At 38.7% G+C, this 25063-nt stretch overlaps 2 protein-coding genes and 1 pseudogene across 11 annotated transcripts in view; 2 read left to right on the top strand and 1 right to left on the bottom strand.

The window, feature by feature from the left end:
- Positions 1-318, bottom strand: part of SMG7 (SMG7 nonsense mediated mRNA decay factor) — a 68111-nt gene extending 67793 nt beyond the window's left edge. For 5 of the 9 annotated variants that reach the window (XM_024732394.1, XM_024732396.1, XM_024732391.1 and 2 more), the window contains exon 1: positions 42-179. Coding sequence is in view for 2 of the 9 variants with exons in the window: in XM_024732395.1 (XP_024588163.1) it covers positions 42-70 (29 nt within the window). In the remaining 7 variants the exon portion in view is untranslated. Of the gene's footprint in view, positions 1-41 lie in introns of all 9 variants that reach the window. The other 4 variants (XM_024732395.1, XM_024732392.1, XM_024732390.1 and 1 more) reach the window with 4 other exon arrangements.
- Positions 77-25063, top strand: part of NMNAT2 (nicotinamide nucleotide adenylyltransferase 2) — a 195156-nt gene continuing 170169 nt past the window's right edge. The window contains exons 1-4 of one of the 2 annotated variants that reach the window (XM_024732404.1): positions 81-207; positions 2154-2221; positions 2828-2960; positions 4177-4260. The gene's annotated coding sequence lies outside the window, so the exon portion shown is untranslated. Of the gene's footprint in view, positions 208-2153; positions 2222-2827; positions 2961-4176; positions 4261-25063 lie in introns of both variants that reach the window. The other variant, XM_024732405.1, reaches the window with a different exon arrangement.
- Positions 15699-16647, top strand: LOC112391171 (60S ribosomal protein L22 pseudogene; annotated as a pseudogene).

A 25063-nucleotide genomic window follows, 5' to 3' on the forward strand; every position in this document is an offset into this window, starting at 1 on the left:
GCCCGCTCCCCGCTACGTACCGGGCCGGCCTCGGCACTCACCGGAGATACTGCGCGCTCTGCAGGCTCATCCTCCGCCGCCGCGTCTTCCCGCGAAGCCTCTGTGGGTCTCTCAGGCTCCTCGGAGCGGCCCCACGGCACCGCGGGTGCTGGCGGCCGCCGCCATCTTCCTCTCCTCCGGCTCCTCCTCGCTCAGCGGGGGTTGGGGGTGAGTGAGGCGAGGGGGAGGGAGCGGGGATAGCTGCTCTCGCTGCTTCTCCGGCCCGTGGGGCTCAGGGACACTCCGACCCGGGAGGGGGGAGGGGGAGGGAGAAGGGATAGGGGTGGGGGAAAGAGGAGGGAGAAGCAGAGGAAGGAAGGGGGGGCTCTCTCGCGAGATTTCAGCGGCGCCGGTCCCTCCGGGTGATTTCCGCCGCTCTGTAGCGCTCCCTCTTGGGATCAGTTAGCGGTGGGGCGCCTGTGCGGCTGCTGAGCGGCCCACTGGAGGCGATTGGCGGCTTCCGGCCAATCCACCCAGCTTCTCCCGCGCAAGGGGCCAACCCAGCCTCACCGAGAACATCGAGCTCCAATCAACCGGGAGTTACACTCAAAGTCTTCCCCCGTCTTTGCACTCCACCCGATTTCTCTCTTCCTTTTTCCACTCCTCCACTCTTCCCTACCGGAAACGACGCCCCTTCCTCCTACAGTTCCGGCCGCCAGTCCCTTGTCTCGGGCCTGCCCTCGCGCCCTAGAGTGAAGCTAAGGACCCCCTCCTCTTTTCTGTGGCCCCACCCCCTGCACGCAGGGAGGCTGTTGGAGGGGATAGGGTGGAGCCCAGGGATGAAGAGAAAAGAAACCAATCGGATTGGATAAGCAGCTGCAAAGGCAACTGGAGGCTGTAGTTGTATTGTCATAGTAACCAATGTGTGCAGACAGAATGACCCTCCCTTGGCGAGTGGATTCCCCGGAAAGTGCCCAGGGTTCCCCCTGGCTTCCCTTCCATCTAAAGGCCTCCCCCTGGTTGGGAATCCGGGTAGTTCTCCTGGGCGGAGAAGTTCATTTTCTCCTCCCTTTCCCTTTCCCGCAGCAATGGGGGAGACCCCGAGGCATTCACCATGGGCTTTTCCACCCGCCTGCGGGCGGGAACCACCTCCATAGTTTTCCTCTCCGTGCCGGGCTTGGGGAGGGCTGGGCCTACGCAGAAGATGCTGGGCCTGAAGGCTGGTGGGCGGCGGGCTGGAGCAGGCTAGGCGATGCGGCGGCGCTAGGCTGCGAGGCGGGCGAGGGGTTTCCCCACAACCGCCCCCGGCACTGGGAGGCGGGGTCCCGCCAGGACGGGGTCCCTGAGGGAGGAGAACGGCACACGACTGCCGAGATCCCTTTTCTGCTGACGGGGACATAGGACTTTCCCCGGCGGGTCGACCCCTTACTGAAATCCCCCAAACCCCACCCCACACACACTCTCGGCGACCTAGCCTCCTGCGAGCCCCCCACGCGGCCTTCACTAGCCACCTCCTGCCGCGAGGAGGCCAGCGTGAGAGTGGGAACTCATCTTGGAAGGCTAACAAGTGATTTTTCAGCACTTAGGGGACGTGGCGAGATGCTCACGACCGCCATCCCTCTGAGAGGCACCCCCCCAATGTGAGTCCCCCTTTCTTATCAAAAACAGACCTCCGAGTTCCTTTCTCCTTTGCAAACTTCCTCCTCTCAGGCGTTTGTAGTATTTTAGAACTTGTCACTATGTATCTTTTGGGTTGGAGAGGAAAACATTGGGTAAAATAGTATCAAGAAAAACCTAGATACTTGAAAGGCTTCTAGGAAAAGGATTTTCATTCTTAGAACAAATCTTTTTGAATGTTAATTATGTGTATTTTGTCTCATGTTTGAGGCTAAAAAAGCAGAATAACGTAAAGGCTCAATAATAATGAGTGTGTGAAAAGTAGCTGGAGAAGTCGTCGTGTTAGTGGTTTGAAAGAATTATTTGACATTTTACAAATTATATTTTCCATTCGTATTGTGGAGGCGTTTAAACAGCTGTCCCAAAGTACTTTAGGATGTATAACGGTATAAAGCCCTCCAGGAATGCAGCCCTCACTGGACAGTTAAAATAATTTTAATGGGCTATTTTGGTTTGGCTCGGTCGGGGTGCCTGATTCCTTTTGTCTTTCATGCTAGGTGAAAAGGCGCTATCAAAATCCTTCTCTGAGACCACACCTATTAAAAGACTGGGCCAACGTCTATGGGTAGGTTTGGAAGAAATGAAAGTACAAGCTACTTTGAAATAAATCCCAAGGACAGATTATCATTAACGACATAGAAACTGAACTATGCCCCTCGTGCTTCATGCGCCTACTGTGATGCAGTGTGACACGCGGTGATTGCAGCTGTACATTGCCCCGTGTCGTCCCTCCACCCACCGAGGGGCCGCCCACTCATGGGAAAGAGAGCCACCTAGTGAAAGATTGTTCTCATCTCTGGTTTAGGATCCGGCTTTTCTTCAACCCTGAGAGCCCAAGGATGGAGATTATGACTACATATTACCTAAAATACCTTAGATTTTCTTCCTGAAATTTATTGGTTAGATTTTTTAAAAAGATCTTAAACAGAATAAAAGTTTATGTTGTGTGAAATAACCACCCCCTTAGTAATCATCCTAATAACACTTTTTATGTCTGTGCCTTATATCTCCAGTCAACAGTATATGAGCATATATCATGTCCCACCTGATGATCTAGAAAACTATTAGTATCTTCTCATTTTGGAGATAAGGAAACTGGGGTTGGAAAAAATGAATCCTTTTGTTGTGTTGTTTGTTTGATAAACATTACTGAGCATTTATTGTGTTTCAGACACTGTCCAGGTTATTATGGATACTACCATGGAAGAGACATGGTCCCTGTCTTGGAGGAACCCACCTTCTGGTAGAGATACCAGAGAATAGAGACGTGATTTGGATGCAATATTATGGGTGCAAAAATTAAGGTAAGAACAAAGTGCTTTAAGTGCACAGATGAAGGTCAGACATATAAGCCATCTTTATATTTTATAGCAGCTTTCCTAATAATGCTTCAAGGTTCTTCAATAGCTTTAGTGTCCCTACAAACTAGATAGAATAGTAACATTTAATTTTACAGATTGTAAAACATTGATGCCCATCTTGAAAATACCGTTAAAAAATCAATAGGATTCAGAAGAATTATGACCCCCAATTTACATATTGCTTAATGTACATTTTCTAATCTCATCTCTTTCTACTAGAACCCATCAACAGATTTGTAGAATACAAGTACCTTTCTGCAATATTATTCACCTTTTCCCCCCTGCAGATAAAGATTACATCTAAACCAAAAGAAATTATAGATGAGAAGCTGTTTCATTTTGTTTAATCCTACATAATCTTAAATTTTTCAGTATATGCCAAAGTGATTTTATTGAAAGACCATAAGCTAGGAGACCTGAGTGTGCATCCGAATTCTGCCATCTCAGTCTCTGAAGTTCAGTTTCTTCCTTGACCAAAATGGAAACATTACGTATTACAGGCTTCCTGTGAACTTTAATGATAATATAGGTGACTGACTATATGAGTGCCTGACATACAACACTGGTACTTGATGAACGTCAATTTATTTTTTGCCCTCTGCCCTTACATCAAGCTAAAACTAATAATTTAGAACTACTGCAGCATAAAATTATTTTTTTAAATAATAGTTTATCTAGTCTTTGTAATACTCATAAATCTGACCGCATACACAAATTTATTCTTATTCAGTGCTGAAAGATAGATTCTTTATCCATGACACAGAATACAGAAAAGCACACAATATCAGGACATTGTGAGTCAGATTCCAGAAGGTTGAAACTTTTTAAAAACCATTTATCACTAAAAGCAGCCTAATATAACCACATTTCTGCCCAAGTAAACAGAGTGACCAGTTTTCAACCTGGCACCAAGTACTTGCCGAGAAGCTACTCTTAACATTGCTATCAAATTTACCCAGAGCTTTGGTAGCCTAATAATTAATACATAGTAAACCTCCTCCCTTTTTATAATAATACACATCTCACCTGTTCCATGAAACCTTAACAAGCACTAATTTATTTTAATATTTAACCTACATATTCTGATTGTTTCCCAATCATGTGTACAGTAGGTACTTAATGTGTTTCTATTTTGATGAGAATGCTTTGTCAATTGCAGTACTGAAGGACACGATGTATATGAAGCTGGCCCATGTTCTCCTCATTACTACACTTCAGGTGTGGAGCTAAGTGGTTGAATCAAGTAAGTAATTCATTCTCTTCAAATAGTGAGACAGATACAAATTGACATTAAACTCAGGTCTCCTGTTGCTCAAGATTTCTCAGACTAAGGGTCAGCAGCCTTTCTCAAACAGTTCACCAAGTGTGAATTTATTCATTCATTACTAAGAAGGCGTCACTGAGCCTCCTCCAGAACGGTCAGGAAGCATTGCAGTCCAAGATTTAAGAGAAGAAACTCCTAGTTTGGGAGACAGTGAGGTGACAGAGAATGGTAGTCAGAGCTAGCTAGCTCTCCTCCACTCTCCTAATATTTACTAACAGAAATCTTTTTTTTTTTTGTGGTACGCGGGCTTCTCACTGTTGTGGCCTCTCCCGTTGTGGAGCACAGGCTCCAGACACGCAGGCTGAACGGCCATGGCTCACAGGCCCAGCCGCTCGGCAGCATGTGGGATCTTCCCGGACCAGGGCACGAACCCGTGTCCCCTGCATCGGCAGGCGGACTCTCAACCACTGCGCCACCAGGGAAGCCCCCAGAAATCTTATTAATCTTCAAGAATTTCTCTCAACTCCCAGTAAGAAAATACCTCTGGGAAAGAACCACACCTTAAAATCCTATCTACTAATTTAATGAATGCAGGCCATCTGAAGAAGACAAAAAGAAATGCCCATAGGGAAGACCAAAGAGTATTAAAAAAGAAAATTAAAACCTTAGCCTCTTACACTTTATATTGTCCAAAGGCCTTGGTGTTCATGGATCTCTTTACTACTCCAAGCACAGTACTACTGAAACCATCTCGGGGTCCATAGTCTAAAATCAATGTATTTCATGTCAAAATCTGTTGTATTACCCAGAAGCTGCCATATTTTTTTCTTAGAACACACCACTAAAAGAAAAAAAAAATCTTTCCCTATTATATAGTCTCTCCTTTCCTAATTTCTGCAGGGGAGACAACTATTTTTGAGCACAGAGAATGTGATACTGATATTGTCATAAATCTGCTCTTCTTCAAAGCCATAAGAAACCACACGTGGGCACACACACTCATACACACATGCATGCCTTCCTCCTTTCCCTGCCTTTATTATTTTACCACTTCTATTTTCAATTCAAGTTAAAATGTGATATAGATGAAAAGCAAAGAAACTCAGGACATACGTTTCAAAGCTTACTTGGGTACTTATATGTACCCAAGTCCTGTTCTGCTTTGCTTAACTATCCTAGGGTCTTTTCTATTCACAGAAAAATTCTACATATTATAAACCTAGATAGTTTGTCCTGCATTTATAAAAATTCTTACTATCATTGGACTACTAGATATGAGAGCATATTCCAGAGCAAATTAGTGAATTAATATATTCTTATAGTCTACATTTTAGCTATTTTAAGCTTAAAACATTTTTTAATTCCTGGCTTGAATTTTCCATTGGCTTTCCACTGCCCTCAGAATAAAGTCCCCAATCCTTAGGGTGACCTATGTGATCTGGTCCTTGCCTGCCTCTTCTCTAACGTTTCCTGAAGTCAGCACTCTAGCCACAGTGACCTTCTCTCAGGTCCTTGAATGGGTGGTGTTCTTTTCTACTCAGAGCCTTTACACAAGCTGTTCCCTTATCTAGATAACTCTTCTTCCTTCTTATGCTTCAAGCCTAAACTTGAACTTCTCTGGAAAAATCTTCTCTGCCCCACCTCCCATCAAGCTAGGTTAGCTATACCTATTACATATTCCCATAGCACCCTGCCCATCTTCTTCATGGCATTTGTCATATTTGTAATTATTCAGTGTCTGTTCCCTCCAGTTGGCTGTAAGCTCTGTAGTGCAAACACTGTACCTGTTTTGCTCACTACTGTATTATCACTCCACTACCAGGGTTGCTGATACAAGGGTGCTCAATAGATGTTTGTTGAATCAATTAATCTTGGGAAACAAAGTAGAAATTTGGACCACGACTTTCATATAAATGCTTAAAATTTCTGAAGACCTTCCTATGGAATATAGAGGTCATTACTAAGCAATAAGAAAAGAACTCTGGGCCTTCAACCCATCCGAGGAATCTATTATATTTAACATGATGAAAGTTTTAATTAGATGAAATTTACTTAGGCAATGAGTAAAGAGCACACATAAGATTATGGGTAACTCATCAGTTATCTCACCACAAAGTCTCATACTTCAATGTAGGAAAAAAGTCTTCAGTGTCCAAGTCACTTTTATTTAACCTTTATGTTTTCTAATTTGGGAATAGGGGAAGCAGTTAACTCTCTTATTATGTGGCAAAAGAAAAAACACTGCTGGGGAAGATGGCAAGAGAGAAGACAGTTTATCAGCTAGGTTGGAAAATAGGATAGAAAAATTAGATTTAAAAATTCAGAGGGTTCTTCCCTGGTGGTGCAGTGGTTGAGAGTCCGCCTGCCGATGCAGGGGACACGGGTTCGTGCCTCGGTCCGGGAAGATACCACATGCCACAGAGCGGCTGGGCCCGTGAGCCATGGCCACTGAGCCTGCACGTCCGGAAACTGTGCTCCACAATGGGAGAGGCCACAAGAGTGAGAGGCCCGCGTACTGCCAAAAAAAAAAAAAAAGAAAGAAAGAAAATTGGATTAGAGTGTAGAATGGAAAGCTCAGTGATCTTTGTGTTTCTCACCAGAAAAGTGTTTATAAATTCTGGCCTTATTATTGTTATTCTTTTTCTCCTGTGATGAGATAGTGCTAAATAAATTTAATGTAAGTTTCTTAAAGAAAGGGCCATTTGCAATTTCAAAGTAAATGAGATATTTAAGTTATATTTCTGGAGGCAGGCATGTTCTCCAAGTTCAATTAGATAATGTGTATAACATACCTAGGCTGTGCCAGGCACTTAGTAGGCAGTCAACAGGTGGTGCTGCTCTTGTTATGCATGTAAGGTAAATTAGAGCTTCACACACTCAGCTTCACACTCTAATTAATGTAGATTAAACTGGTTTTTTTAAATAAAACACAGAATGTTGTAAAATTGCATTTGGAGAGAGAGGTACACAGCATGCTGCCTTAAAACTGTATGACTAGTTGTATCATGTGACCAAGTATAAACTGCCAAGAGAGAAAACAGCTTTCATCTACTTACAGAGAATGTCTCAGTTCACTAGGAGTTTTATACTTGGATGAGATGAGATCCAAGGTCTGTCAAAACTGAAGAAGATAAGGAGGCTCATGAGGAGTGAAACCACCTGCTTGTGCGTTCCCTGCCCTCTTTAAAACTGACATTTCTGGCAGGCTCTCTGGCTCACTCTCATTGTCTTGCTCTCTCAACCACTGTCTGCAAGCTTTCCTTTATGGTCTCCAAGGTGATCCCATCCTTTGTCCAAGAGGATGTGCATGGTTTTAGTTCTTTAATAATGGCCCTATGGCATGGTAAACCTATAAGGCATGCCAACTATTGGGCTGCCAACACTTCCAAAATGTAGGTGGCAGTGGCCTGGATGTTACAGAAGGTAATTAGTTTGTAGAAAGCAAAGTTGAAAATTACTTTTCTATAAATATTTGTGGGACAGCTAAATTGTAGCATTAAAGCACAATAGGAATTTTAGGTAAAGAGTTTAGGGTCTATAAGGAATGTTCAAGTGATGATCAATTCCTATCTTTCTCTGCTCTTTCAAGACAAATCTAAATCAATCCTGTACTTCTGGGAACCTTAATCTGGTTGTATCCTGATACTAAGGAGAAAGCTTGATGAGTTATGGATCGTCTAGAATTTTAGTATTCATTTACTCACTTTTTCATTCACTCAATCATCAAGAATATATTGCGAATTTTCTATGTATTGGGTCACATGCTAGTCACTGGGGTGCAAATGGTGAACAATACAGTCTTGCTGTCAGGGTTTAAAGCTTAGAGGAGAATTAAGGGGCAGTTATACTATAGAGTGATAAAGCTGTTAGAGGTCTTTGGAACCATTCCACCTGGAGATCAAGTGAAGACATGCAATCGGATAATCCACTTAAGTGTCCTGGTCAACTGCAAAGTCCTTTAGAATGAGATTTTGCAGAGTTAACTTTTTCAAATTCTATTTCCCAGCAGCAAAAGAAATATATATAGTTCAACCGCCAGAAAAGTGATGGAAAACCATAGCTGAAAGTATTCTAGACTAAAATATACCTGAAAGATACAAACTATGTAACTCTATGTCATAGTTATATTTAAGTTAATATAACTTATATAAGTTCTATACTGCAGTATATATAAAGTATAACTCTGACATAGAATTGCATAGAAAATGGCAGAAATACAATATAATACTAAGAGCAATTGTTTTTGTGAGGCAAATTATTTGTGGGTGGCTTTTATTTCTTATATTTTTCAACATCTTCCACCAACTAAAAAGCTAAGTAGATTTCACTGTTTTGGTGGTTGCTGTGGTTGTTGGGAACTTCATTGTTTGTCATTGTTTTTAAAGAATACCTGAACTATCTGCCAAGTTACAGAAGCCTGAGAGCAACATTGGAAACTGAATAGAAGAAAGATTAAAAATAGATGTAATAGCTTTTCACATACTGGTGATTGAAAAAAAAAGACTTCATCAGAGACAATTCCTAAGGCATTTCCTATGGCTCACTCTAACACAATATCAGGTACTGATTCTTTTGTACAAAAGCTGATGAGAGTGATCATCTTTGAATACATCATTACTGACCTTCTTTGGCAATTTTGGATCTACTGGGAACCATCATAGCCTGAGAAGGATGAAATGCCCTAGATGGGATTCACAAAAGAATCACTTTACGTAATAAAAGTCTAAAATCAAACCTTTACTTAACCTTTTTGCCTTCTCTTACCTTTATAATTCTCTTCTCCTCATCCTTCAACTTTAGGTCACACCTGATCCCTCCCAGTTGTATAACAGCCTGTATTTCCTCCTTTCTCTGGAATGTGACCAGTCAGGAAACTCAACATTTGCTTTTTTTTTTCCTATTTATGGGTGAGAAAGAAAAAGGGAGGCAGGAAAACTGAATTGAGAAAGAAGGAAGAGCAGGGAAAGAGAAAAAGAAAACTATAAAGTTTGGAGGAAGAGAAAGGAGAGATGCATGAGCAAAGAAGCACACTGCCTGGTGGTAGTAATAGTTGTGTTATATATATATAACACCAGGGAAGCTTAGTAATAGTTGTTAGACACTTATCTATTAGAACCTACTTTCCATGAGACGCTAAGAAATGACGAGATCCCCAGTCTGAATTAAAAACAAGAAAGGGACTTGGCGACCTCTAAAATATACTTTCAGACTCAGTAATCTCTATCTGCTGAATAGGACATCCCTGGTTCTTGCTGCCTGGCAAGTTCGAGATGATTCCATTTAATGATCCAGTTCAAAAAGGCTGATATAGACCATGAGAAACTTTGTATTGCCATTTTAAAAGCTGATATTCTCCAAAACAAAATATATCATATGAATTTGACCCTTGGGTACCATACGAGTGTTACCCTTCTCTTACCTCTTACCCATATGATAAGAGTGAAAACACCAATTTAAAACAAATCATTACAAAGCAGTGCAGTCCAGACAGCTGTTAAACTGCTAGACACTCTGCAGAAAATCCTCTTTTACCCCTTAGGTGATTTTGAGATCACTAGGAACCTTCTAACTAAATCTAATAATCTAACAATTGTAAGTTTTTATTCTTTTAAACTTTCTGTTCTGGGTAATACTAATAAGTTTCCTTTACCAAAAATGTTTTTACCTTGAATCCAATGACATTTTAATTTTTTTTATTCTACTACCTTAACCTCATCTTTAATTCATTATGCTGCTATAGCTCTAGTGGTATGTAATAAATACTTGGCTATAAATATGCCATAAATGGAAATATAATGGCAGAACTTGGTCATTTATTGGCTGTGAGAGATGGAGGGGAAGAAATCAAGGAGACTCCCAGGTTTCTGCTTCGGAAACTGAATGAAAATAGAAAACATAAGAGAAGAAATAGTTTGGAGAGATGAATGGATGTAGAGATAATGATTTTGTTGTGGACATGTTGAACTGTAGTTGTCTGGAGTTGAGAGATCTTGAGGATCTGGAGAACTTGCTAGAAATTTGAGCTAGAGTTGTGAATTTGGGAGTCATCAGCATGTAGATGGTAACTAAAGATGCTTGAGTGGTTTCAGAAAGCTTGCCTATAAAATGAGAGAGCTAGGAGAGGTTTTGTCTTACGAAGAGGTGAGAGCCTTCAGCAGAAAAGATCCAGGATAGAAGAATAAGAGATAAGAGAGGCTGAGTAGTTAGGAATGTGGCTTCTGAGGAAATGGAAAGAGATAGACTTTCAGGACACACCAGCAGAGATGGAAATCTCTTTTCCGGTAGAATAATAATGAGATGGTAAATTGTGGAGTTTCTCCCCCCACCCCCAATGTTTTCTTTTATCCCTTGCCCTTTAGGATTTTAAAACTTCAGGTTACAAAGTCACATAGGCTCTGAAGAATTCAGGACAAAGACTGATGATTTAAGGGTAAGGCTTTCAGCAGCAGAATATATTAAAAGTTCCTCAAATTCATGAACACAGAAAATCAGAGAGGAGAGAAAGAAACAAAGGGACTTTGTGCTCTGCCTCCCATCCTTCGCCAGAAGCCTGAGGAGATTTATAGAGATTCTTAATAGGTTTCTGGCATTTGAGAACAGAAGAAACCTCAACCCCTATTACTGAGTAAAGCCAAAGAAGGTAGCAAGACCACAGAGTTCCTCACATCCAGAAAGGCAGAGGAAAATAGTCAAAATGGTATTGTGAGCTATGCTTTGAATTTCCACATCTTCTCCAAGAACTCCAATCACAAAAACTTTTTTTTTTTTAAATTAAGAGATGTCTCTGGGTTCATTCACAAGATAATCATCTCTAGGTAACAGAAATGAAAAAGCAACACCACTAGGTTAGTAAAGCTAGAGCTGTGACCCTGATGGTCTTCTGGGTCTGGAAGCAAGTAGAAGTTGGCTAGGAGTTTGAATTCCTCAGAGCAGTGAGGATCAACAGCACCCCATACAGGGTGTGGCACATGAGGCAGGCTCACTGTGAAACTGGGATTTGGGAAAAGCTTCCAAATGATTTCCACCCTGACCTAGAGTTTAAAAAACAAAATAAATAAACAAACAAAGCCCCTACCTATCTGTGGGGGTGGAAGGAAGAATAGAAATCAGTGCACACAGGACTTATGCCAGTCTGCTTTCCTGCCTAGAGGACAGATCTGTTATCTTCCCCAATATCACTGAGGGTCAGGAGTCCTGTGACACCTAGTTCTGGAGGCTACACTAAAACAGCAAATGGAGTGGAATAGGTAGAAAGATAAAGCTACCATTTAAGATGAGCTGCAAATTACAATTCACACACAAGGCAAGTTAATGCTAAAAACATTAACCAACCTCTCAACTTAGTTTTGTTTAATTGATCTGTGAGTTTCTAATAAAATTATATTAAAACTTCCCAATATTGTTGTTGATCTACTTTTTTTTTCTTATAATTCGTTACTTTTTGTTTAATTTCATGGTTATACGGTTAGCTGGATAGAACTTCTTGGTGGTTTTTAAATTTTTATCATTTTTAATATAATTTTAATCATTATGTAATTTTTTTTACCCTTATCAATACTTGCTTAAAGCAGTTATTTTATCTGATACTCGTATTCTACTATAACTGTTTTTTTGGTTAGCATTTGCTTGCTATAACTTTTTACTTTATTTTCAACCTTTCTATGCTATTTTGTTATTGGCACATCTTTTGTAAACAGCAGGTAGCTGGGTTTTCTTTTTTTATTCCTGACAGTCTCTGTTGTTTAACTGGAAAGTTCAATTCATATGAGTATGATCTATTTAAAATTACCTCTACCATCTCTACCATTTACTTTTGATTTTCTGTTTACAATGCTTTCTCGTTTTATTCGTTTGCTTACCTTAACTGCTTTTGTTGAATTGATAACTTTTCAAATTCTCTTACTTTTACCTCTGCTAATTTGGAAACTATAGATTATATTTTGCCTATGCCATAAGCAGCTACTCTTAAATTTTTAAATGTATACTTAACTATTTATTTTCCTAACAATTTATAGTTTTTAAAATACAACTATCCTTCTGCCCCAACAAGGCTGTGTTTTAGCTACCAAATGTATTGAGCAGTTATTGCTATCTAGAATTTTAGTTCCATATTTATTAGAACATAACATAAAAGTTACTATACAATCAATGCATAATTAGATTTATCAATCTAATTTATCAATTTTTGTGTTTACCACTTGTTTCTTTAATACCACATTTTCATTGTGAACTCACTTTTCTTTTTGCTGCAATACATCATTTAGTAATTCATTCAATAAAAATTTATGGTTGGTAAACTCAGGTTTTTTTTTTTTTTGTAAACTCAGGTTTGAAAGAAAAGTTTTCTATTTCACCATTATTCTTGAATTATAGCTTACCCAGGTATAGAAATCTATGTTGCCAGTTATTTTCCCCTCAGTGCTTTGGAATTATTACCATGTTGACCTCTGGTATCCCTTGTTGGTGATGAGAATTCTGTTGTCTTAATTATCATTCTTTTATGGATAATCTGTGTTTTCTCTTTCGTGGCTTTTGAAATTTTCTCTTTATTCTCAATGTTAGGCATCTTCACTACAGTGCATCTGGAAATGAATTTCTTTTCTTTTTAAATTTTTTTTTGCACTTAATAACTGCTTTTCTTTCAAAAACTTTAGAAAATTCTTAGTATCATCTCTCCAAATATGACTACCACCATACCGTTTATTCTCTTCCTAAAACTACTAATTAGGTGCATCCTTCATGTATTCTATGTATTGCTGTGTAACAAACCACTCCAAAACATAGTGACATGAAACAATAACCATTTTATTAACCTCCAATATTCTGTATGATAGGAATTTGGATAGGTATTTCAGGGAGAGCTTGACTCTGCTTCATGATGTCCAGGGTGTCAAATGAGAAGACTTGAACAGCTGGTGGTCACTTGAATGGCTGTTTTTTTTTCATTCACATGTCTAGGCTACAGTGACAAAGGCAGGACTCTACTGGACCTATAGACTGGAGTACCTACACATGACTTCTCCATGTGCTTTGGGTTTCCTCACACTGTAGTGGCCTCATGGTAATCATACTACTTCCATGGCAGCTCAGGGCTCCAATAGTGACTATTCCAGAAAACAAGGCAAAAGCTACATAGACTTTTATTGTCTAGGCTCAAAACTCACATAGTATCACTTCCATCTTACATAGTCAAACCTGCCCAGATTGGGGAGTACAGGGGCTAGACCCATCTCTTAATAGAAGGAGTATCAAAGAATCTGTGGCTGTAATTTTAAACTGCCACAATACAGCTTAAAATACATGCTATAACAGGGAACTATATTCAATATCCTGTGATAAACCATAATGGAAAAGAATATAAAAAAAGAATGTCTGTCTGTGTATAACTGAGTCACTTTGCTCTACAGCAGAGATTGGCACAGCATCATAAATCAAATATACTGCAATTTTAAAAGATAAATAAATAATAAAATATATGCTATAATCTACATGAATTCCATAGATTAATCTTCTAATTCTTAAAAATAAATAAATAAATAAATAATTCTTGATAAACTGGGAGAGGGTAATCCCTTCACAATGTGTGTGTATATCAAATCATCACAATGTACACTTTAAATGTCTTATGAATTTGTCAATTAAACCTCTAACAAAGCTGAAATAATTCATTCTCTGACTGTAACGAGTTTAGAGTTTATGTCATTGAATATTTTTATCACAATGTCTGTTTTTCTATTTAGTTATTTTTCATTTTCATCTTTCCTTAATTTATATCTTCTTGTTGCTTAAGCTTTTATATATTTTTTTAGGTATTTTATTTTTTAACTCTTTGAATGCATTTATTGTAAAGTCATTTTAAGATTACTTGCCAATATGGACTTCTATTCCAGTGGGAAGGGATCATCTTCAGGGAACAGAGATTTCTATAATATTTTTAAAATTGAAATGTAGTTGATTTACAATGTTATATTAGTTTCAGGTGTACAGCAAAGTGATTCAGTTTTATATATATAAATATGTATTCTTTCTCAGATTCTTTTCCATTATAGGTTGTTACAAGATATTGAATATAGTTTCCTGTGCTATACAGTAGGACCTTGTTGTTTATCTGTTTTATATATAGCAATGTATATCTGTTAATCCCAAGCTCCTAATTTATTCCTCCTCCCCTTTCCCCTTTGGTAACCATAAGTTTGTTTTCTATGTCTGTGAGTCTACTTTGTTTTGTAAATAAGTTAATTTGTATCATTTTTTTAGATTTCACATATAAGTGATATCATATGATATTTGTCTTTCTCTGTCTGGCTTACTTTACTTAGTATGATAATCTCTAGGTCTATCCATGTTGCAAATGGCAACACTTTATTCTTTTTTATGGCTGAGTAATATTCCATTGTATATATGTACCACATCTTCTTTATCTATTCATCTGTCCATGGACATTTAGGTTGCTTCCATGTCTTGTCTATTGTAAATAATGCTGCTATGAATATTGGGGTGCATGTATCTTTTCTAATTAGAGGTTTTGTCTTTTCTGGATATATGCCCAGAAGAGGATCATTTAGTAACTATGTTTTTAATTTTTCAAGGAACCTCCATACTGTTCTCCATAGTGGCTGCACCAGTTTACATTCCCACCAACAGTGTAGGAGGGTTTCCTTTTCTCCATACCCTCTCCAGCATTTATTATTTGTAGACTTTTTGATGATGGCCATTCTGACCAGTGTTAGGTGATACCTCATTGTAGTTTTGATTTGTATTTCTCTAATCATTAGTGATATTGAACATCTTTTTATGTGCCCATTGGCCTCCTGTATATCTTCTTTGGAGAATATAATATATTATATACCCACATATATAAAAACCCTCCACCTAACAAATAGAGAATTCACATTCTTCTCAAACACACATCAAACATTTATAAAATTTGACCAGATATTTTAATTAATCACTATAGTACAGACCACATTCTGTGATCAGAATTTAGTTGAATTAGAAATTCTCATATGTTTGAATACTTAAAAGCACATTCCTAAATAACTCATGATTTAAATAAAAAATTGCACACCATTTAGAAAAGAAAAACAAAGAAAATACATGATAAAACTTGGATAATACAGATAAAGCAGTCATTTGAAAGAAAGTTATGACATTAAATGCATTTATTAAAAATTATTTCAGGGGCTTCCCTGCTGGCGCAGTGGTTAAGAATCCGCCTGCCAGTGCAGGAGTCACGGGTTCAAGCCCTGATCCGGGAAGATCCCACATGCCACAGAGCAACTAAGCCCGTGAGCCACAACTACTGAGCCTGCACTCTAGAGCCCACGACCACAACTACTGAAGCCTGCATGCCTAGAGCCCGTGTTTCACAACAAGAGAAGCTACCGCAGTGAGAAGCCTATGCACCACAACAAAGAGTAGCCCCCGCTCTCCTTAACCAGAGAAAAGCCTACATGCAAAAACAAAGACCCAACACAGCCAAAAATAAAATAAAATAAAATAAATTTTTAAAAAATTATTTCAAGTGAATGAACTAAGCGTTCACTTCAAGGACCTGGGAAATGAATAGAGTCAACCTCCCCAAAATACCGTTGATCAATGAATCCAAAAGCTGATCCTTTGAGAACACCAATAAAACAAATTTCTAGCAAGCCACATTGAGAAGAAGATAGCACAAATAATATTAGAAATTCACCCCTGCACCCGGCAATTTGGGACCCATGGAATGGTGTGACCAGGCAGTATAACTCCAATGGGGCTGCATTTGCCTGCACATCTTCACCAAGCCACTCAGCCCCACGAGTGTCCAGCCTTAGGACCCATCCAGCTGTGGGGCTAGATGATGTGACTCCAGGTTATGTCACCACCTCTGAACAAATTTTGTAAGAATTTCTGTCTCGAGTTCACCCAACTCCTTTTCTGCCTCCGCTGCCACCATGTTGCCCATGAAAAAGCTTGTGGTGAAGGGGGGCAAAAAAAAGAAGCAGATCCTGAAGTTTACTCTTGACTGCACTCATCGTGTAGAAGATGGAATCATGAATGCTGCCAATTTTGAGCATCTTCTTCAGGAAAGAAAGTGAATGGAAAAGCTGGGAATCTTGGAGGAGGTGTCGTAACAATCGAAAGAAGCAAAAGCAAGATCACTGTAACTTCCGAGGTGCCTTTTTCCAAAAGGTATTTGAAATATCTCACCAAAAAATATTTGAAGAATAATCTCCGTGATTGGTTATGCATAGTTGCTAACAGCAAAGAAAGTTACGAATTATATTACTTCCAGATTAGTCAAGATGAAGAAGAGGAGAAAGATGAGGATTGAAACTCAGTTATCTGGAGTATTTTGTATGAATTTTTAAATAAAATTTAGTAAACGAACAAAAAAAATTTCTCACTTTTTTTTTGTAATTTATCTTTATTTTTATAATGGAGTATAGCTGATTTTCAATGCTGTGTTTCCTTCTGCTGTGCATCCACTTGATTCACTTACAGAGAGACATCAATAAATTCTTTATCAGATTCTTAAAAAAAAAAGAAATTCAAAGGGGGACATAATTAGAGATACAGTAGAGATTAAGAATATCATTGCTTATACTATACAATTTATAATATTGAGTGGCTTTATGTCAATAAATTGAAAACTGAGGTAAAACTTACAATTTACCAGAAAAATACAAATTAAAAAGTTGACTTAAGGAGAAATAGAAAATCTAAATAAATCAGTCATCAACAAAATAGATCAATAGTCCACAGTCTCTCAAACCCTTCCCCCATCCTTGTCAAAGAAACCATGCCAGGTGGTTTTACAGGTAAGTTTTACCAAATTTAATGGAACAGATAATCCTATATTATATAATTATTCCCGACAATAGAAGTAAAGATAACCCAACTTATTTTATGAAGTTACTATGATACTGATACCAAAATAGAAGAATTCTACAGGCAAAGAAAATTATAGATGAATCTCGTTTTTTTGAACACTGATATGAAAATTATGTACAGTAATTAGGAAATCAAGTCCAGCAGCGTATACAGAAAAAAAAAACAAACATACAGAAAAAAAAAACAAACATCAAGCACAAATAAAGTTTACCTCAAATATAAAGGTGCTACTAAAATTTAAAAAGCATCTGTAATCTACTTTATTACCAGATTAAGGAAAAGGCCCATATGCTCATCTCAGTAGATACAAAAGAAACATTAGGGCTTCCCTGGTGGCGCAGTGGTTGAGAGTCCACCTGCCAATGCAGAGGACACGGGTTTGTGCCCTGGTCCGGGAAGATCCCACATGCCGCGGAGCGGCTGGGCCCGTGAGCCATGGCCGCTGAGCCTGCGCGTCTGGAGCCTGTGCTCCGCAACAGGAGAGGCCACAACAGTGAGAGGCCCCCGTACCGCAAAAAAAAAAAAAAGAGACTATGTTCAAGGAGGGTCCAGTACCTTGAAACAAGGTTTAGCTGGGTAAAGGGATGGGGGCTGGAAGTGCTATTTTAGGTGGGATGAATCGGGAAGGCCTTCTGAGAAGGTGAATTTTAGGAGAGATAGAGAAATGAGGGAGCAAGGTCTATGTTTAAGCTCTGAGGAAAGTACATTTCAGTCAAGAAAGCATGGCAAATACAAATGCTCTGAAGTAGAAATGAGCTTGGAACATTGGAAGAAAGAAAGAAAGCCCGTAAGGTAAAGTGGAATTAGCACATGGGGTAGGATAGAAAACTATTGCAGTAGTAGGAGAGAGACATTGGTGGCTTGGACTTGTTTAAAAGTGTTGAGAAGTGATTGGATTCAGGATACAGAACAGACAACTTGATGATGGGGATTTGAGGTGTGAGGGAAAAGTTTCAAGGCTGACTGAGGTTTTTGGCCGACGTGCCTGGTGAAGCCATTTACTCAGAGATAATTAAGGAGTAGCAGAAGGTGAAAAGGGGCAGGAAAGGATAGTCACTACAATTTCGTTGGTATTAATAAAACACTGGAAATACCCCCAAGAATGAATGTATAGGGTACCAACAAAGTATGGTATATTGATTTGATGAAATATAACTAGTATCAATACATGGATGAATCTTGAAAATACTCTGCAACATCAAATTGCAGCATATTATATTCAGTATGATACTATTGGTAAACTTTTTTTTTTAACATCTTTATTGGAGTATGATTGCTTTACAATGGTGTGTTAGTTTCTGCTTTATAACAAAGTGAATCAGTTATACATATACATATGTTCCCATATCTCTTCCCTCTTGCGTCTCCCTCCCTCCAACCCTCCCTATCCCACCCCTCTAGGTGGTCACAAAGCACCAAGCTGATCTCCCTGTGCTATGCGGCTGCTTCCCACTAGCTATCTATTTTACGTTTGGTAGTGTATATATGTCCATGCCACTCTCTCACTTTGTCCAGCTTACCCTTCCCCTCCCCATATCCTCAAGTCCATTCTCTAGTAGTTCTGTGTCTTTATTCCCATCTTGCCGCTAGGTTCTTCATGACCTTTTTTTTTTTTTTCCTTAGATTCCATATATATGTGTTATATATGGTATTTGTTTTTCTCTTTCTGACTTACTTCACTCTGTATGACGGACTCTAGGTCCATCCACCTCACTACAAATAACTCAATTTCCTTTCTTTTTATGGCTGAGTAATATTCCATTGTATACATGTGCCACATCTTCTTTATCCATTCATCTGTCGATGGACACTTAGGTTGCTTCCATGTACTGGCTATCGTAAATAGAGCTGCAGTGAACATTGTGGTACATGATTTTTGAATTATGGTTTTCTCAGCGTATATGCCCAGTAGTGGGGATTGCTGGGTCGTATGGTAGTTCAATTTTTAGTTTTTTAAGGAACCTCCTTACTGTTCTCCATAGTGGCTGTATCAATTTACATTCCCACCCGATCTGTAAACTTTTAAAAAACAGATACCAGATATTGGTTTTGGCTACAAATATATAAAACAAAAGCATAACAACATGGAGTAGATTTGTACCAAATTCATGTTATTGGTTGTCTCTAGGGAATGAGGGAGAGGAGGGAGTGAAGCTGTGAAGGGCACATAGGGGACTTCCCCTTTACTGTACTGAAGGAAAAAATGAAACAGTAACATTTGTTCATTTTGGGTAATAAGTACATGGATGGTTTATATTATCAAATGTACTTTGAAAATGTGTTTTCACGAACAAAGGGCAAAGAAAGACTGAACAGTGTCTAGGAAGATGGGCCCAAGCCAGTCCCATGCTTCAGTGAAATGACTTCAGGAGCACCTAAAGGCCTGAATGAGTTGACAGCCCAGCAGCACCCAGCATGGGCTGACAGACGGCTTATGACGGTGATCTACTGGCTGCCAGTGCTAATAGACAGTGGCTGCAGTCTACATGGTGTGGGTCCCCAAACCATGTCCATACCCAACCCCTGCCCATAGCATAAATGCAGTACCCAAACTAAAATTTAAATACAACCCAGAGAAAGGGAGAAAATTGGTTAAGGTTCTATTTCTGCCAATGTCAGGATGGACATTGACTTTATGCTGTATTTTTATGTTAGAAAAGAAGAAAGCAGCACGGGGAACTCTACTCAATTCTCTATAATGGCCTATATGGGAAAAAAATCTAAAGAAGAGTGGATATATGTATATGTATAACTGATTCACTTTGCTGAAACTAACACAACACTGTAAATCAACTATACTCCAATAAAAATTAAAAAAAAAAGAAGAAAGCAAGGATGAATAGTGATGTAGATAAATTTCTCATTGGGAAGAAGACTGGGTTGTCTTGGGTTGGGAAGGATAGAGGCAGGGGGAGGTGACCTGATAAACTGAGAGAATATGTGTGGCAAGAATAATGAAATGAACCAGCAGGAAGCCCAGGAGCTGTGGTTCTGGTGAGAGGTGTGAATTTACAATTAGCGATGCTGAATGGCTCCAACTGGCTGTGACCACGGGACTAGGAGGGTGAAGGTGGAGACAGCTGGGGTCTCCCTCCTTTTCTCCTGATTTATATTTGGTGATCTATAAAAGAAATGTTTTCTCTTTATTTTACAAACTGTAATTGTGAATGCTGGTAATTAAAGTATTCTGTTCATCGTTTAATACTTCATATATCTGCAGAATTACAGAAATCATGAAGCTAGAAAACCCTAGAGAGGTTATAGTCTTCCCCCTACTTCCAAAGTGTCAAGGCCAGAATTAATGTATATATAAGGACCTCTTGGTATAAAGAGTCTTTAACTTTTTGAGGTAACCTACTTAAATCTCAATCACTTCTGATTTAAGACCAACTTACTATTTTAATCCAATACCTCTCTACTTAGGGACAAGTTCTTGAATTCAGTAAGATGAGGAGGGAGTTCCCTGGCGGTCCAGTGGTTAGGACTCCGTGCTTCCACTGCAGGGGACATGGGTTTGATCCCTGGTTGGGGAACTAAGATCACACAAGCTGCACAGGTGTGGTAAAAAAAAAAAAAAAAGTAAGATGAGGAATTCTGTCTCATATTGCAAATGGAAAAGATAGGTAAATGCCCTTTACACTTATCCTAAGTTGTCACTTCCCTAACTATCTTTGGTTCTCAGGTTATAAACATATACACAATTTTTCCCAATCAAATTGTCAAAGGTCAAAGCATTTGTTAAAATACTGATTTAATAGAGATTTAAGGAAGTAGCCACTCGTACATAGTTGGTGAGTGTATAAGGGATAGAGAACAATTGGGAAATAGCTTTCAAAAGTAAAAATGTACATACCCATAGACACAGATTGCATTTCTAGGTGTTTATTCAGTGAGTCTACTAATGCAGTATAGTCAATAATATGAAAGATTGGCAACAATATATCCCTCAATAGAATGATGAAATAAAATAACACAGGCATTCAGTGAACACCACACAGCTGTTAAAATAACCAAGGCAGTAGCTCTCCATATATTAATATGGAAGGATATTTAAGATATATTGATAAGAGAAAAATCAAGGTAGAAAGCAGTATGTATATTATGCTATCGTCTGTGTGAAAAAGAAAGTATGTGTATGTTTGTAAACACATAGAATATCCATGGGAGGATATTTAAGAAACTGGCAGTAATTGTTGCCTCTGGAGAGGAAAACAGGATCACTAAGGGACAGAGGAAGGAGAGAAACATCCTTTTAATGGTATGCTGTTTTGTGTCCTTTGCATTTTGTATCATGTGAGTATGTTATCTATTTACAAATAGACAAAAAAATTAAAAAAAAAATCCACAGCCATGCAGATAGTCATTTATTTATTTATTAAATGTAAATAGATACTCCCTTACGCTGAATGTTATTCATAAAACACTGCACCAGCAGTTCTTGGACTATTGAAAAGAAATATACCACACAGTCAAGCATGGCTTCTTCAAATAGAGCATCATTCTGCAAATTAATTTCCCTTCATGTAAAGGCAAGAGGTGACTTCTTAAGTGGTACAATCTGTGGATCATTAAAGAGCCATCTAACCCCAAACATTTTCTATTGTTAACTTCCTCCAGTTATGGAAACCCCTACCGTGAACTTTCTTTTTTGGGATAAAGGCACTGCATTTTCAGCAAGCCCTTTTTATGTTGCAAATGCGTAACATGGTAACGTTAGGGTGGATTTATTCATAGTAGTCCCCTAGCAGAAAGCAGTTCCTGAGGAATGAGGTTGGTTTTGGTGGGAGGGAGTTAAAAAACAAAACAAAACAAAACAAAACTGTGATGCATGCAACTCTGCAAAGGAAAGTTTATATCCTAGAGATTTGCCAAATGATAGTTCCTGGGTAGTAACAGGCATTATAAAGGCACTGAGCGTTTAGGAGAAATGGAGAAAGCATGCATCTCTGTAGAAAGTGCAAATATAAACCCCACCCAGTTTTCATGAAGCAAGTATAGTAGTGTGAAGCCCTACACTGAAATTACAGGAAGATCAAAAGTCACAGTAATTGGGTATAGCTTGACAACTGTCGGTGTCCCTCAGTATGTTTTTTTTTTTTTAGGTATAAGAGTAATATAACCTGTTATAAAATGGTTTCATACACATAATATACCCCAATATTAAACAATATGTGTTCTGAATAATAGTAGCCTCTTTGGATGTTAATAGATGTTGCTAAATAATGTATTCTATCACCAAATAAGTTTGGGCAACAATGGTTTAATAGAAGTTTTTTTCTTGGTGAGACATCACAGACCCTATAACATGCAAGTATGTATTTCCCAAAGGGAAAAAAAAAATGCAATGTGTCCAAAATTAGCTTCCCACAGATCCTTAAAAAACAAAACAAAACACAGCACATCTTATGAACTAATGTTATGCAGGACAGTGGGGAATAGTTGATCCTTCCTATTCCTGCCCTGGCCTCCCATTTCTATCCTGATGATCTCTTCCATCTTGTTTTACCTTACCCTCCCCTGAATCATTACGTATGCTCCATTAGGATGTCTATACTTAGAAAATGTTGATGACATCAAAAGTGATGATGACCTTCATGCAAAGTTTTCCTTACCACTTACTGCCATATTCCAATACATGGGTACAGTAGGAGTCTCTGCATTTTCTGACCAGTCACAATGTGTGTAACAAGACTCAGAGAGATCAGTGTCAGATTGGAGCAAGCCTGAATGTGACATCTCATTGTCAGTGAGGCCTGTTCTTTAGGTGTCATGGTGCTCTCTGTAGTCTGGTCTTGCCTTCTCTTAGTCCTCAAAGACTGGGTTTAGGGCTTGGCCTTAGGCCTCCCTAAAGCAGTCATAGTGCCTTTTTCCACTCTTCCATGTTTGGTCATCTAAATTCCTAAATTCTTAAAGGCTAAAATTAAATTTCATTAGAGTTAAAAACTCCAGACCATAGAATGCCACCCATCTCTGGCCACTACAAATGTGACATGACTTGGGAGTGGGATAGCTCTGGCCAACATATTTTCCAAGGGTAAAAGATAGCAGTAGTGGTGGCATTGCTGATGTTTTTCCTCAAGAGAAGCTGATTTTATATATATGTAAAATCAGAATAGGGCTTACTCCAGCCCTTAGTGTCCATCTGAACATTTTATCTCATTCAGAAGAATTACGAATCCATCTCTAAAGAGCTTTGAAAAATAATTTCTCTTTACTGAAGTCTTGAAGAGGTAGCAAAGTGGTGAATCATATAACATAACAAACAACAGAACTTTAAAATCCTCGTTTTTTGTTTGTTTCCCCCAAAACACCCACATCACAGAGGAACTGCTGTCAAAATGCCCCTTTTCAGCTTTTTAGTCATTCCCCTTATCTCTCACTTGTCTACTTTCTCTTTCCACTTCCTCTTCCTTCCACATGTTTTCCACTGCAAGTAATTTCTTACCTTTTAAAACATTAACATAAATCACTTTAGCTTCTCCTCCAGCTATTTTTTCTAGCTCTTATCACCCTTTCTTCCTCTACCTCCCCCCACTTAGCCCATTAACTCAACATGGAAGCTGGGGGAGAACAGAGGGAGAGAGAAGATAGTTCTTACATGTTACACTTTTCTTCTGTTATATACATATACACATAACATGTTATATGTTATGATACATATTTAATATGTTATATGTATTATATAATATATAACATATAATATATATGACATGTTTTATATACATATATATATTTTTTAATATATAATATGTGGAATGTCCAGCAGAGCCTCATTATAACACACTTCGCCACCTGTAAGGCTGCTAACTTAATGTACCAATCAGGTATTTTCTGATACTCCAGTAACTAGTTCTCTTTTCAAAGTTCATGCCCTATACTCAATTTCACAGTATAGTAAATGGCGTTCTAAGAAGTCTCTCCAAAGATTGTGTAATTAGGCTGAGTGTGATTAAAACAAATGGGCAGAATATCCAGGTATTGGTCATTTATGTAAATAAAGCCAGCCATCTGTCTATCTTGCTCTGGTCTCACGTGGGAAGACCCTCTGATGTTTTACCTGTGCTCAGCAAGATAAGGAAAGCACTAAGTAGGAACTAGGTCAGCTGCCTTCCACTGCCTATCACAGTCATCAAAGCAAATTTCTTAGGATTAGAAGTTTCGTGTCTTTTAAATAGATTCTGTGTTCTCTTTTCTTCTATACAAACCGGAAAGGTATTTGTAAAACATCCCACTGTCAAGCAAGTTTATACATCACAGTGTGTGTGTGTGTGTGTGTGTGTGTGTGTGTGTGTGTGTGTGTGTAGGCTTGTGTGATTATTCTCAACTTATTTTTTGGCTTGCATATCTAATTATTTACTGAAAGAATGTTTCATATGTAAACTATGCAAAAACACATATCTAGGCTGAGTATAAGATTTTAGAATCAAAATTAAGAACTTCTTCAGAGAGAAACAAAACTTGAAAAAGAATAGAAAATGTTAGAATATACTTCCCGATCTTCCTGCCACTTGATCTTGGTCAGAGTGAAATCAGGATTCAGTGTTGAGGACCACATCCTGTTGCCATGGGAATGATTGTACTGTCACAAATTTAGTACTATGACTTCATGGTGAAAAGGAACAGATGGTCTGGAAGAGAATGAAGGCCTAGGGTTAGCAAAATTGTTTGGGGAATAAGCCATCTTAGATCCTTTTTGGAAGTAGGTGGGAGCATAAATAATAAGCAAAAACTACTTCACTGTAGTTTTACAAAAGCCACTGAGCAAGAAAGAGCTTAGCTAGGTAAAACTTCAAAGCTCATTTCCAATGGGAGAAAAAAATATTTTAATGTAGGATGAAGCACAGGTAAAACTTACAGTTTACAGTATTCCAAAGCTGCCTCTTCACCCTTCGCCAGCCTCTTACTT

Source organism: Neophocaena asiaeorientalis, unplaced genomic scaffold (genome assembly GCF_003031525.2).
Source record: "Neophocaena asiaeorientalis asiaeorientalis breed wild unplaced genomic scaffold, Neophocaena_asiaeorientalis_V1.1 scaffold119, whole genome shotgun sequence".
Classification (NCBI taxonomy): domain Eukaryota; kingdom Metazoa; phylum Chordata; class Mammalia; order Artiodactyla; family Phocoenidae; genus Neophocaena; species Neophocaena asiaeorientalis.